This window comes from Schistocerca americana, chromosome 11, assembly GCF_021461395.2.
Source record: "Schistocerca americana isolate TAMUIC-IGC-003095 chromosome 11, iqSchAmer2.1, whole genome shotgun sequence".
Lineage (NCBI taxonomy): Eukaryota > Metazoa > Arthropoda > Insecta > Orthoptera > Acrididae > Schistocerca > Schistocerca americana.
In genome coordinates this window covers 28,372,914-28,386,297 of record NC_060129.1, presented here as the reverse complement: position 1 = coordinate 28,386,297, position 13,384 = coordinate 28,372,914, and the positions used below count along the sequence as shown (strand labels likewise).

At 39.7% G+C, this 13,384-nt stretch overlaps 1 protein-coding gene across 1 annotated transcript in view; it reads left to right on the top strand.

Annotated features, from left to right (window-relative positions):
• LOC124553833 (zinc finger protein 492-like) overlaps positions 1-11,331 on the top strand; it is a 114,304-nt gene extending 102,973 nt beyond the window's left edge. The window contains exon 7 of the mRNA XM_047127823.1: positions 9,269-11,331. Within this exon, the coding sequence (XP_046983779.1) occupies positions 9,269-10,769 (1,501 nt within the window). The 3' untranslated portion in view covers positions 10,770-11,331. The remainder of the gene's footprint in view (positions 1-9,268) is intronic.
• Positions 11,332-13,384: the final 2,053 nt, after the last annotated feature.

Sequence of the window (13,384 nt, the reverse complement as noted above, 5' to 3'; positions counted from 1 at the left end):
GACTCCCCCTCGCCCCCCGAGCGTGCCCGACTCCCCGTCGGCCCCCCCCCCCGAGCGTGCCCGACTCCCCGTCGGCCCCCCCCCCCCGAGCGTGCCCGACTCCCCGTCGGCCCCCCCCCCCGAGCGTGCCCGACTCCCCGTCGGCCCCCCCCCCCGAGCGTGCCCGACTCCCCGTCGGCCCCCCCCCCCCGAGCGTGCCCGACTCCCCGTCGGCCCCCCCCCCCCCGAGCGTGCCCGACTCCCCGTCGCCCCCCCCCCCGAGCGTGCCCGACTCCCCGTCGCCCCCCCCCCCGAGCGTGCCCGACTCCCCGTCGCTCCCCCCCCCCGAGCGTGCCCGACTCCCCGTCGCTCCCCCCCCCCGAGCGTGCCCGACTCCCCGTCGCTCCCCCCCCCGAGCGTGCCCGACTCCCCGTCGCTCCCCCCCCGAGCGTGCCCGACTCCCCGTCGCCCCCCCCCCCCGAGCGTGCCCGACTCCCCGTCGCCCCCCCCCGAGCGTGCCCGACTCCCCGTCGCCCCCCCCCGAGCGTGCCCGACTCCCCGTCGCCCCCCCCCCCGAGCGTGCCCGACTCCCCGTCGCCCCCCCCCGAGCGTGCCCGACTCCCCCTCGCCCCCGAGCGTGCCCGACTCCCCCCCCCCCCGAGCGTGCCCGACTCCCCCCCCCCCCCCGAGCGTGCCCGAATCGCCCTCGGCCCCCCCCCCCCCGAGCGTGCCCGACTCGCCCTCGGCCCCCCCCCCAAATAGTGCATTCAATTTAACTGTTGTAAAGCTAGCAACAGAATGGGATGAGATCTACAGGGAAGCTGATGCTGATTTCAAATTTAATGTGCAAATAATTTTCCAAAGGAAACAACAAATCGTAATTGTCAGAAACAATCTAAAAAGCTGTGACTAATTAAAGAGATAATATGTTGTATACAGAAAATCGAAATTTATTTTACAGCCAGAAGGAGTAATTATCCAGTAAGAGCCAAACATTACAAAAACTGTGGCACTGTATTTTGAAAAGTTACTAAAAAGCCAAGAAGTGTGTGCACCATGTCTTGGATTAGCACCTCTGATGATAAAATTAAAACAATTTGGGATATTGCTAGAAAGGAAACGCGACAGTGGAAATCACAGAAAGATTTTATTACAAGGTTGTACGTGGAAGAAGGTATACCTATGCAATTTGATAAAATTGAAATTCAACCCACCTCTCAAACTGAAATTAGGAAAATAATAAATTCACTCAATGTAAAAGCTCGCATGGATTTGATGGCACTTCCAACAGAGTACTAAAGGCCTGTTGCGAGCAGGACCTGCACAAACGGTTTAAATCATATTTAAGCGGAAGAATGCAGAAGGTTGAAATTAACAGTAGAGATAGTGTGCTAAAGTTAGCAGTTCTTGTAACATTAGTAATTTTCACCTTACAAACATTAGCATACGCTCAATGGTAAACGCCTATCAAACAATTGTAATGGAAAAGAAGTCAACCGTCGCATAGCAGTGGCAAAATCTATTATTCTTTATCCTTGCCGCTATCACATGGCGGTCGTAAATCTCTAAGTACACTTATCGATTAATGACATAAAAAAAGAATTCTGTTATTTCAAGACAAATGAGGGATTGAGCGATTCACCTTTTACTGTTTCTATTCCATGAAAGGCGGGCTTGCTGTGTTCTGCAATCGGTATTTTAAAATTTGTCTAAAATAATCTGTAAATGTCCTAATTGTCTTTTCAATCAGAGAACATGTAGTTTTATGTAATTAATTACGAACAGGGCCCATCGAGAAGACATTAATATCAAGTATTGCCTGTTATGTGCAAAGCTTTTGTTATATGCACCAGCCATTGTAACTTAATATTAAAAGGTACATAGCATTGAAAACGTGTGCTTATATAGCCAAATCATCCATAAGTATCTCCATCTCCTCATTACTTGAATGTTAATCATTTTTTATCAGTTTATCTCCAGAACCTACAATCATGCTGATGGACCCAACACAGCATTGAGGCAGGGAGGAACAGTACCACTCGCCTATCATTTCTGAATCCTTTTCTTTATTGTGTAGTATTGGTTTTCTTTTAAAGTCAGTAAATCTTTTGGTCTCTTAGTGTCGATCTAGGTATGGCTGCATCGCGGTCATGAAAACGAGTTGATATGGTAGTGTTGCTTTCTCTCTCTCTCTCTCTCTCTCTCTCTCTCTCTCTCTCTCTCTCTCTCTCTCTCTCTATATATATATATATATATATATATATATATATATATATATATACACACACACACACACTACATCCTCTGAGGAGGTATGAAGAATCGTGTCCCACAGTGTTCAAGTTTGTTCCCCATATTTTTCTTAATATATGTTAATGACCTGGCACTCTACATTCATGAAGCTGCAAAGCTAGTTCTTTTTCTGATGCTGCAGTAATCACACCAAAGAAATATGAATTAGCTGAGGAAACTGTGAATTATGTCTTTCAGGAAATTGATTGTCTGCAGATGGTTTTGAGAAAACACAGTGTACACTGTTCTGTGCAGTAAATGGCAGAATACCATTGATAAGTATAGATTTTGATCAGAAATCTGTTGCTAAGCAAAATATTCGAAATTTCTGGGTGTTTGCATTGATCAGAAATTAATTTGAAGAAGCACATCGTGAGCTTGTGAAACATGTCAGTTCAGCATCTTACACTATTAGGGTAATTGCAAATTTTGGTGACAAACATATCAGTAAATTAGCTTACAATGCATATTTCCATTCACTGCTTTCATATAGCATTAAGTTTTAGGGTGACATCATTTAGAGAGAAAATATTCATTGCACAAAAGCCTGTAATCAGAATAATAGCCGGGAAGCACTGAAGATCACCTTGCAGACACTTATTTAAGGAAGTAGGGAGGTTTGCAGTACCTTCACAATACATACATTCACTTACGAAATTTGTTATTAATGACGAATCACAGTTCAAAGATAATAGCAAAGACCAGTGGCTAAATCTGACTTTGGCACAGAAAGAGATGAACTGTGCTGCCAGAAAAATCGTTGTTCTTCTACCAGGTAGCACTAACAGTCTGACAGATAGCCAACCAGCTTCTAAAAACAAATCAAAAGTATTTATGAATGAGGACATCGTCTACTCAGTAGATAAATTTTTAAATATGAAATAGTAATTGTAAAAAAAAACATTGTGTAAAGAAACCTAATGTTAAACTCACAAGTTCCACATTGCAAAGAGTCATATTCAGGATCTGTGGAACATGTATTAATGTAGTGTAATATCGTGAAACCAGGCAAGGACGGTACATTACTCTACAGTTACCATAATTTGTATCTTACCAGCTGTAAACAAAATCATGTTGAAAGTTTGGTCAGCATGTGGTTTACCTGTGTCAAAGAATCCAAGAAAGTACTGATTGACTTTCTGCCTGGGTTCAAAAGGTATCACTCTATTATGTACACTATGATTGCCAGAATGCACTGACACCTGTGTGTCAATGTTACATTTGAGCAGTGTGTGATAAATTAAGTTTGTAATGGTCTTATTAGTTGTGTTCAGAGGACCCTCAAGTAGATAGTCAGCACTTGCCATCTGTAGATCATGAAAGTTTCAGTCTTCTGAGAAATATCTAAAAGGGATTCGCTAGACCTCTATGCTGTGTAACTTGACCTGTCTGACAGCAGGTGTATAAGAAATGTACCCACATGAGTACCAGACAGGCAAATATTTTTTGAAGACAGAGTACACAAATCAGTAGGATATTTTTTATTACATATTAACCTGCCGACTTGGAAATTTGGATGAAAAGCCATTTCATTGTTTTATTCTTAAATTACAATCTGTAATTCATTGAAACAATGTGTAACATCCTGAGCAGTTAATACTACTAACTGATAAAGTGATTATCTGCTAACATTTTGATCAATCACAAAGTAAATATATTTAATCAGACATTTAGAGTAAATGGTTCTAAAGTGTGTTTACATGGATGATATACACTCTCCAGTAAACAAAGCTCACCAAAAGTGGAAAGCTTCAATCAGTGGTCCCTTAAATTTTCTTTTGACCACAAATTGTTTCCATGAAAGAATGAGAGAGTGAAGGAGTGATACTGTGTGTCAAGGATGATGAACATTAACAGTGATTTCAGCTTAATTTGCATTATGGCAAAGGAGGTGATAACCTCACTTTTAACTTGGTCAGAAAGCCACACCAACATATGTAATAGAATTACAATCTTTATTTCAGTTCTTTGGAAGCTACTGTGATGTAATTGTTGGAATTCGTGTTCATACTTTCGTCATACGAAAATATGTAGTGAACATGTTGCCACACATCAAAGATCTTTCATAAATGCTTTGATTTTTGCTAGGATGAGATTCCTAAACTGCCAGAAAGTTCTATACAAGCTTATAAACCCATAACCATTCAAGGGATTGATGAGGTTTACAGCTCCTAGGGGAACGATATCTTTCAAGATGGAAAAATGTACTTCTACCCACTAAAACATTTTTCACCCTGGAAGGCGCGTTTCTAAATGGGTAATCTGGGAATTTTTTTTCTGGACATACACCAAGTTAAGAAGGTTTAAGGCTTCCATATGAAATGAAGTGCCTATTGAGAAGAGACGCCTTGCATGGGTGGTACAGTTGTTTTATCAGAACAGCAGCACTGCATTGCAAGAATATCATTGACACAAATGGCTGAGAAGAGCCCCATGTCAATAAATATGGTGAAGAATACAATCGAGAAATTTGAAGAAATAGGTGAATTGAGTGGTGCAGCAGATTCCCATAGCAGTCGTTGAAGTTGCTTTTAGCTGACCATGCAGCAGATGCCTCAAATTCTGCATTAAGTGTTAGAGTTGTCACAGGATCTCTCTCTCTCTCTCTCTCTCTCTCTCTCTCTCTCTCTCTCTCTCTCTCTCTCTCTCTCTCTCTCTCTCTCTCTCTCACACACACACACACACACACACACACACACACACACACACTCTCACACTCTCATACACTGCCTCTTACTGTGCCTCCCCCAGTCAACAGTTCAAAAGATTTTGTGGAACATTTCACACTAATATCTCTAAGAATTTGCTGCTAAAGAAGCCCCAGGATAGGCCACAACGCTGTGACTTTGCCTTTATTTTTGGCATGCATGGAAAAGTGTGACTTTTGGCTGGGGAGTATTCTTTGGAAGTATAAGGCATATTTTACTCTGTATGGGCCATGAATGCACAGAACTGTCACATATGGGGTTGTCCTCCCAAATCTTGCGCAGGTACTGCACTCAGCTTATGCGACAGTGTGCTGTGATTTCACAAGCCACTTCATTCTGAGTCACTGTTCCTTGTAGGTGACATGTCAAGCACCTCTTAGGTGTACAGTGACATCTGAGCTTTATAAGGAACTTGTTATGTAACGTGATTCAAGCATTTCAAGACCACAAGTGTCTGCACCATTATTTTGATGTGAGATGGGGTGGCATGATATGTCAGTTGTCGAATTAACCATTGGTTTCATGAAATCTTCGGTATCACCCGCATTACATCTAGGCAGTTTAAAGATATGTGGCCTTAGAGATCCCCCGATCTAAGTTCATGCAACATGTGCATGTTGGGATATGTGAAAGATTTATTGGGGTTGTATCCAGATATTCCTGATCAGAAAGATGTCATATGATGACAATCAATCTGATTACACTGGATATGCTGTAGGCAACTGTTAACCATGTCATGTCATGTCATGTCATGTCATGTCATGTCATGTTGCAGAGTCAGTAGACCATTTTGAACACGTAACTTCTGATCGTATCCTAATAAATGTACCAGAACCACCATTATCATCGCTCTGATCGTTTCTCCTCTTTTCCTGCATTACAATGTTACAGCATCCTACAAAGTATAGAGCACACACTGCAGCATCCAAACATCAGTTTAATTATAATCACTTAAAACACCTCGGATCGACTTCTTGTTATGAAAACAGGATGCTGTTCAATTTTCCCCTAAATAAATTCATAATAAAGTTGCTATGACGTCTTGCAGAGATACCACACTCGTTCTATGATTGCTACTCTGCAGAGGTTTTTATCAACAGCTTGTGTTTATTGTTGTTATTACAGTTTATAGTTATTGTGTCTTTTGTTAGTGTCTTTTACAATATGAAGTGTGTGCCACGTCTCTCATCATTAAAACCTGCCTGAATAGACTTGTTATTCTCCATGAGTTCTGTCTGCAGCTCATGGTCTAGTAGCTAGCATTGCTGCTTCTGGATCATGGGGTCCCTTGTTCGATTCGTGGCCAGGTTAGGGACTTTCTCTGCCTGGTGACTGGGTGTTTGTGTTGTCCTCCTCATCATCATCATCATCATCATCATCATCATCATCATCATCATCATCATCATCATCATTTGTGACATTGGCTACAATGGACTGTGTAAAAAAATAGACTGTAAACTTGGTGATACAAATTCACAATAGGGCCTTGGTGGTGGTGGTGGTGGTGGTGGTGGTGGTGATACCAGAGGACATAGTCATATCACCATGATTACTTCTTCTATGGGAGGGGAAACGCTTTCAAATGGAGAAATGCACAACCCAAGCAATGTTTGTGCTATACAATATAACATTGCTTTGCAGATTCCTGCCCTGTTACGCAGTGGTAATGCGATGGGTAGAAATCGAGACACTGAACAACAAATCAGGTGTACTTTTACCTTGAGGAATTTTAGATGGGATTCAACAGTGTTGAAACAATCTTGATAATATAAAAATGTTCAAATCAACATACCTTCTTTGCACAATATCGATGTTTCTGAGATAAAAGCTTTAATAGGGTTGCTTGTATTAACAGCAGTCTCCAACCCTGGCATCAAATGCATTGACAATATTTCCTTGGTAGATGGAACCAGATGTTATATTTTCATGGCAATGTAACAAACGACCCACCAGGGTAGCCAAGAGCACTAATGTACTGCTTCCTGGATTCGGGTAGGCACAGCGACCCTGGATCGAATCCGCACAGTGGATCGAATCTGCATAGCAGATTAACGATGAAGGGCCGGTGTGCCAGCCAGCCTGGAAGTGGTTTTTAGACGGTTTTCCTCATCCTGATAGGTGAATACCAGGCTGATCCCAACATTTCACCTCAGTTACACAGCTCGCAGACATACACACTTTCCCACGAATTACACTGGACGCAGACAGTTGGGGTATATAAAATGGCGGGGGGGGGGGGGGGGGGGGGGCTTTGGGAGTCGTGACCCCATCGTAATACTAACCTATATACGCATTGGCATGTCACAACCAGCCTCGGGCGAAAGACCGAGTAAAGGTGGTGAAGTCCCATTAATTCCCCGACCCGACTAGTTGTTGGATAGAGGGTACCGGTATAGATATATATAATGTAAGAAACGGTTTTTGTTCATGATGACAGCTCTTTGGTTTGAGAATCAAGAGAACAAAGGAAGGAATAAAGTAGAGTGCCAAAATTTCTAACAAATGAGGTGTGAGCCATCAGCACTGTTACTGTCCAGGGTGTAGTATGTGTGTTGATATCACTGCATGAACAGTTTATGAATGTGCCTACCACAAAAAATGTTGTGCAGTAAATATTAAGGATATGACACAAGTACCCAGTACCTACACAATGGTTACATGGAGGTGTCTAAAACAATTGATAAATAATTAACGTCAAAATTTATTTATTGTTGAACTTTTCCACAAATTCTCTTTCTTATCCTGGTGGGTTTATGGTTCACTGGCAATAGCATAACATTTTAATTGTACATATTATATCTAGTACTTTGAGAAAAAGAAAGCTATTTGTTTGAAACCTTACTTGCATATTTTATGATTTCTTTCTTAATTATTAATGTTCAGTTACTTTACTTCCATATGTATGAAAATACATGTCGTAACTAATTGAGTTTAAAAAAAGTTAAAATATCTAGTGATACAGTTGTCAATTTCTAGAATCTAACACACACCATGATACCAGTTACGTTAAAAAAATCGTGTGATCTTAATTAAGAGTTTAAAAACACTCGAAATTTACCAGATACCATGCCACACAAAACTATATCCCCAACAAAACGCAAAAAAGTCAAAAGTTGCAGAACAAAAGATAACACTGGAGTAAGCACACCTTCAGTAGTTCGTACTCTTTCATGTCCAACATGATGCACATACTGGGGACCTGAAAGGCATCACAGTTCTGTTCTGTGGGAAAGGGTTTAACTGCAGGTGGAGTAATGCGACCCAGATACTACAGGGGTAGCTCATGCATCAGCTGTCACCACTGCCACACAATATGTGGTGTCAGCTAGCAGTGTCTAATGGGTGATGTGATGAGGTGGCCATATATATGTGTGCCCTTCAGTCAATGGTGTTCTGCAATGCCAGATAACCAGATGTTAGTAAGATGTAAAATTTTCAATAAGGCTCACTGCAAATATACTGGAAAATTTACAACTATTTCCATCTTTTCAGACAGTATTTCCATTTCCATTTGTACAAGGCTTCATACAAGTTGCAGTGCCAAAAACACAGTCTTAGATTAAAACCATCGGCAAGTGTGTGATTCACATTCGTTCATCAGTATGCAAATTTTTCCCTTGATTGGTGTGACATTGATTCTTGGTCATGAACCGTCATTATCCACCTGATTAACATCCATTCTAGATACCTAACAAAATGTTGAAGCTTGCACTAGTTCTTGACTCATTGGGAATCATACAAAAAAAAATCTGTTAACAGGGTGAAATAAATTTATCATTTCCAAAGCTGAAAGTGTTTGCAAAACAAAAAAAGGCACTTACAGAGCTAAGATCATGGAAGAAGAACATTTAAAATAATTTCTCTAATTAAATCTAAAATACCTTGAACGTAAGAATTTTGAATTGAAATATGTAACTGGTAGTTTTTTTGATACATTTAATAAATTGGTGTAAACTGTTTACTTGTAGCACTGTATTTTGAAAAGATTGTAACACATGAAAGTGAATTATTTTAACTCTCACCTAAAAATTTCAAATGAAACCAGCAGTGTCTCAGATTCATCATTATTGAATTTCCTGTGGTTAATTTTGTTTTAAACCACTTTTACCTCATCTGTTCTTTCCTTCGGGTGGAATATTATAATTTTAAATCATTAACAGTTACTTAATGTGCAATGTCTTATGCATTTTTATGACTTGTGGCCTATAGTACTGGAATTACGGACACTCAAATATTGTTTCTTTGTTGTATATATATCAACATTTAACATTCTTGTCCTCACTCTTCAGATTGATTCAGAGTACTGGTGGGAGCTGTGGCATATCATGTGAAGAAATTTGTCACCAGGGACTGGTCCAGGATGAGTCGGTGATAGACATGGAGAAGTCAACACATGAGTTTGGTACAGAAAATGTGATTATTGATAAGGAATGCTCAGTTGCCACCCAACATGACTGTAGTAGGAGGGAAAAGGAATTACATATGTATAGCTGTGATTTCTGCCAACAGAACTTTCCTTCAAAATACAGACTCATAATGCATGTGTTTATGCACATTGATGGCACACAACCACCTTTGTATGTTTGTAAGTGGTGTGGTGAGGTATTTCACAGTAAGGTTAGTTTGAAAAAACATTTGAGAATGAGAGAGAATTATCATGTCTTAACAGCTGGCCACCATGAAAAATATGGCTATAATGATGAGCATCAAAGCATTATCTTCTTGGATAGTGAGCCAGAAGTTTCTGTAACAGAACACATTGAACAGTCTTCATATAAGGAAACTTGTAAAACTTCAAAGAAGGCCTCTAATGACATGTGTAACACACATGTGACAAATGATGCAGAGAAAATAAGTGGTTACGGAATTTTATGTACAGCTGTTAATGTCAGTGCCCAGGCTGATCTACATATTGCAAACAGAACCGACAAATGTGGTATTTGTGGCAAATGGTTTGCTAGGTCAGGTGATCTGAAGACACAAGCATTAATTCACACTGAAAAGAAATCTCACAAATGTGAGATTTGTGGGAAATCTTTTACTATGTTAGGCGATCTCAAGAAGCATTTGTTAATTCACACTGGAAATAAACCTCACAAATGTGAGATTTGTGGAAAATGTTTTGCTAGATCAGATTGTCTCAAGACTCATGTATTCATTCACACTGGAAAGAAACCTTACAAATGTGAGATTTGTGGAAAATGTTTTGCTACATTAGGTTGTCTCAAGACTCATATATTAATTCACGCTGGAAAGAAACCTCACAAATGTGAGATTTGTGGAAAATGTTTTACTACATCAGGTTATCTCAAGACTCACGTATTAATTCACACTGGAAAGAAACCTCACAAATGTGAGATTTGTGGAAAATGTTTTGCTACAGCAGGTTATCTCAAGACTCATGATTTAATTCACACTGGAAAGAGACCTCACAAATGTGTGATTTGTGACAAATCGTTTGCCCAGTCAAGTACTCTTATGACTCATGTATTAATTCACACTGGAAAGAAACCTCACAAATGCGAGATTTGTGGAAAATCTTTTGCTACATCAGGTTATCTCAAGACTCATGTATTAATTCACACTGGAAAGAAACCTCACAAATGTCAGATTTGTAGGAAATCTTTTGCTAGGTCAGGCGATCTGAAGACACACATATTAACTCACACTGGAAGGAAACCTCACGAATGTGTGAAATGTGGGAAATCTTTTGCTAGGTCAGGGACTCTCAAGAGGCATGTATTAATTCACACTGGAAAGAAACCTCACAACAGTGAGATTTGTGGGTAATTTGTTGCTATGTCAAACTATCTCAACACATAACACTAATTCACACTGGAAAGAAACCTCACAAATGTGTGATTTGTGGGAAATCCTTTGCTAGGTCAGGCACTCTCAAGAGGCTTGGACTAATTCACACTGGAAAGGAACTTCACAAATGTGAGATTTGTGGGAAATCTTTTGCTGAGTCAGGTGATCTCAAGAAACAATCATTCATACACACCTACAAAAAGCCTCACAAATGTGATCAGGTGATCTCAAGATACATGCATTAGTCCATATGGGAAGGGTACCTCACAAATGTGATATCTGTGACAAAAGTTTCACTCAGTTGGGGACTTTTAGGACATATGCATTACTTCACATCAGAAAGTAGCTACAAGTAATTGTTAGTTCATGCAAATAGATTTTCCTTGTTGGTGCCCTCAAGGCCTATAAAATAATGAATGTAGTAGAGGGACAATAAATTGTAATACCTGTGAAATAAAATTAAACTGTGGTAGAATTGTGAAAAAAGTGTAATAATGTGTAGTATATTGTGGTAACAGATAATGTGACATAAAAATCCCTATCTTTGGCTTGAGATGTCAAGAAATTGTATTACTGAATACTCCAGAAACATGAATGAAATGTGTTTTTGTCATTAACACTGCTGCTTTTTCCTATCGATCTTGAGACCAAGAAGATTGTGAATTGTGATAAATCCTTACCTTTCTCAATAGCTGTAATTACCACGCAATATTCAGTATAAGGCCTAGGAAATGTGATGACCTGCTGCTTAGTAGTCCAAACATAGTCATTATGTATTACTTGTGACTCTGCATTTGAGAAAGTTACAGCAATAGTATATTCATGGCACTTCCTTCACTGAGGAACACTGGAGAATCATGATTATGGCAATTATTTTACTCAGGTATTTTTCCTCAAAAGATTTGCTATATATGTCATCAACCAATTAGCGCTGGAATTAATATTTTCGTGAGTTTTTTAATTGCATTATTATGTATGTAAAAGGCATAAATTACACAACAGAGTTTTTTTTGACAAAATTCATTACCACCATTAGCGAGATATTTGATGTTGCCGCTAGGCACTTTCACTGCCTAATTTTATATGAATTACAACTTCAACTAAAATGAGTAGGTTATTGAAATTTCGTATTACATATACAAGTTTTGTGCAAATTTATTATTCAGTCTTCATCATACAATTGATACTTTATAACACAGTACAATTAATAATCCAACTCTGAACTCAGCATTATTTTACATGAAATGAAATAAAACAGTCAATACACAATCCCATATTACACTTTGAACACATTGTTCTCACAATAGATTTACAGTCCTTGTGTGCACACCTTTTCTTCTTCTTTGCTTCTGTGTTCTGGACGAGGTGGTCAGTCTTATCAAACCTAATTGAATCTGATATGCAGCTGTCGGAACATGCCCTTAATGCAGATGGTCTCCCGGCTCCTTTTGGTAAAGCTTGGTGTCTTTGCAAGTTCACTGTTGCTACATCTCTCTTGAAATCAAGCTGAGAAATGGTTTGGTTTCTTGCTTTATTATACAAAATCCAACTGTTTTGTATGGTGACATCTAACATCCATGTAAAGAGACACCAGTACCATTTCTTGCTTCTTATTGCAATGCGATAGCATACTAGATTATGATCCATCTGATCACTACCTCCCGTATATGTATTATATTTGGCTACCAGTTTTGGTCTGGGATTCATTATATTTCGCTTTTTTAGTTGTGAGAATCTCTTGACTTGGCCGACTTCTTGTGCACCACATGAAGAAGAGATCATTGTGACAACTGAGTTGTCCAGCCACTGCACATACAATAATCCATCACTCTTCTCTATTGCTGTCTCAAAATACCCCCAATGTTTCTTGGAAAATAGTTTTTTGTTTCCCAGTACACATTTCTTAGAAGTCTGTTTTCTCTGATGGTACCGATGGCAGAGTATCCACAGTACTTGGGAAATGAAAAAAGAGATGCAGACTTGCCAAACAACTGCTCATAGACTGCTTTACTCTTAGACCTTTTCCCTAATACAGTTCATAATTCACCACAAATCCATCGTTAGTATTTAGGCTCCATATTTTATAGCCGAATCTAATTGGCTTACCACGAATGAACTGTTTGCATCCATGGTGGCCGTAGTACTTCACCATACATTCGTCATATGACAGGTGTTCTTCAGGTACAAAATTCTCAATGCAGCAATTCTTCAACGCCTCCATAACTGGACGAATTTTCCATGCCTTGTCATTTTCATCGATCGTAGTGTTATCTGCACAGTGCAGAAATCTGCATATTTGTAGAAATCTGTCTCTCCTCATAGACTGTAACACAGCCAAGTTTTTCATGTCATTTTTCGAGTCCCAATAATTTCTTTTAGAAGGTAACTAATATACAAGGTAACTAATATACTAATATACAAAATGGAGATGAAGCACCATATTTCGTCTGCTGTAATTTTTGGGCCCTGACAATTGAGAAATAGTGCATAAAGCTTTGTTTCTTTCACTAAATGCTCAATAAATTCCTGGCCAATGAAAATTCAAATATGTCAATGATCGACATGTTTTCATACCTTGAGTAGTCAGGTTTTGG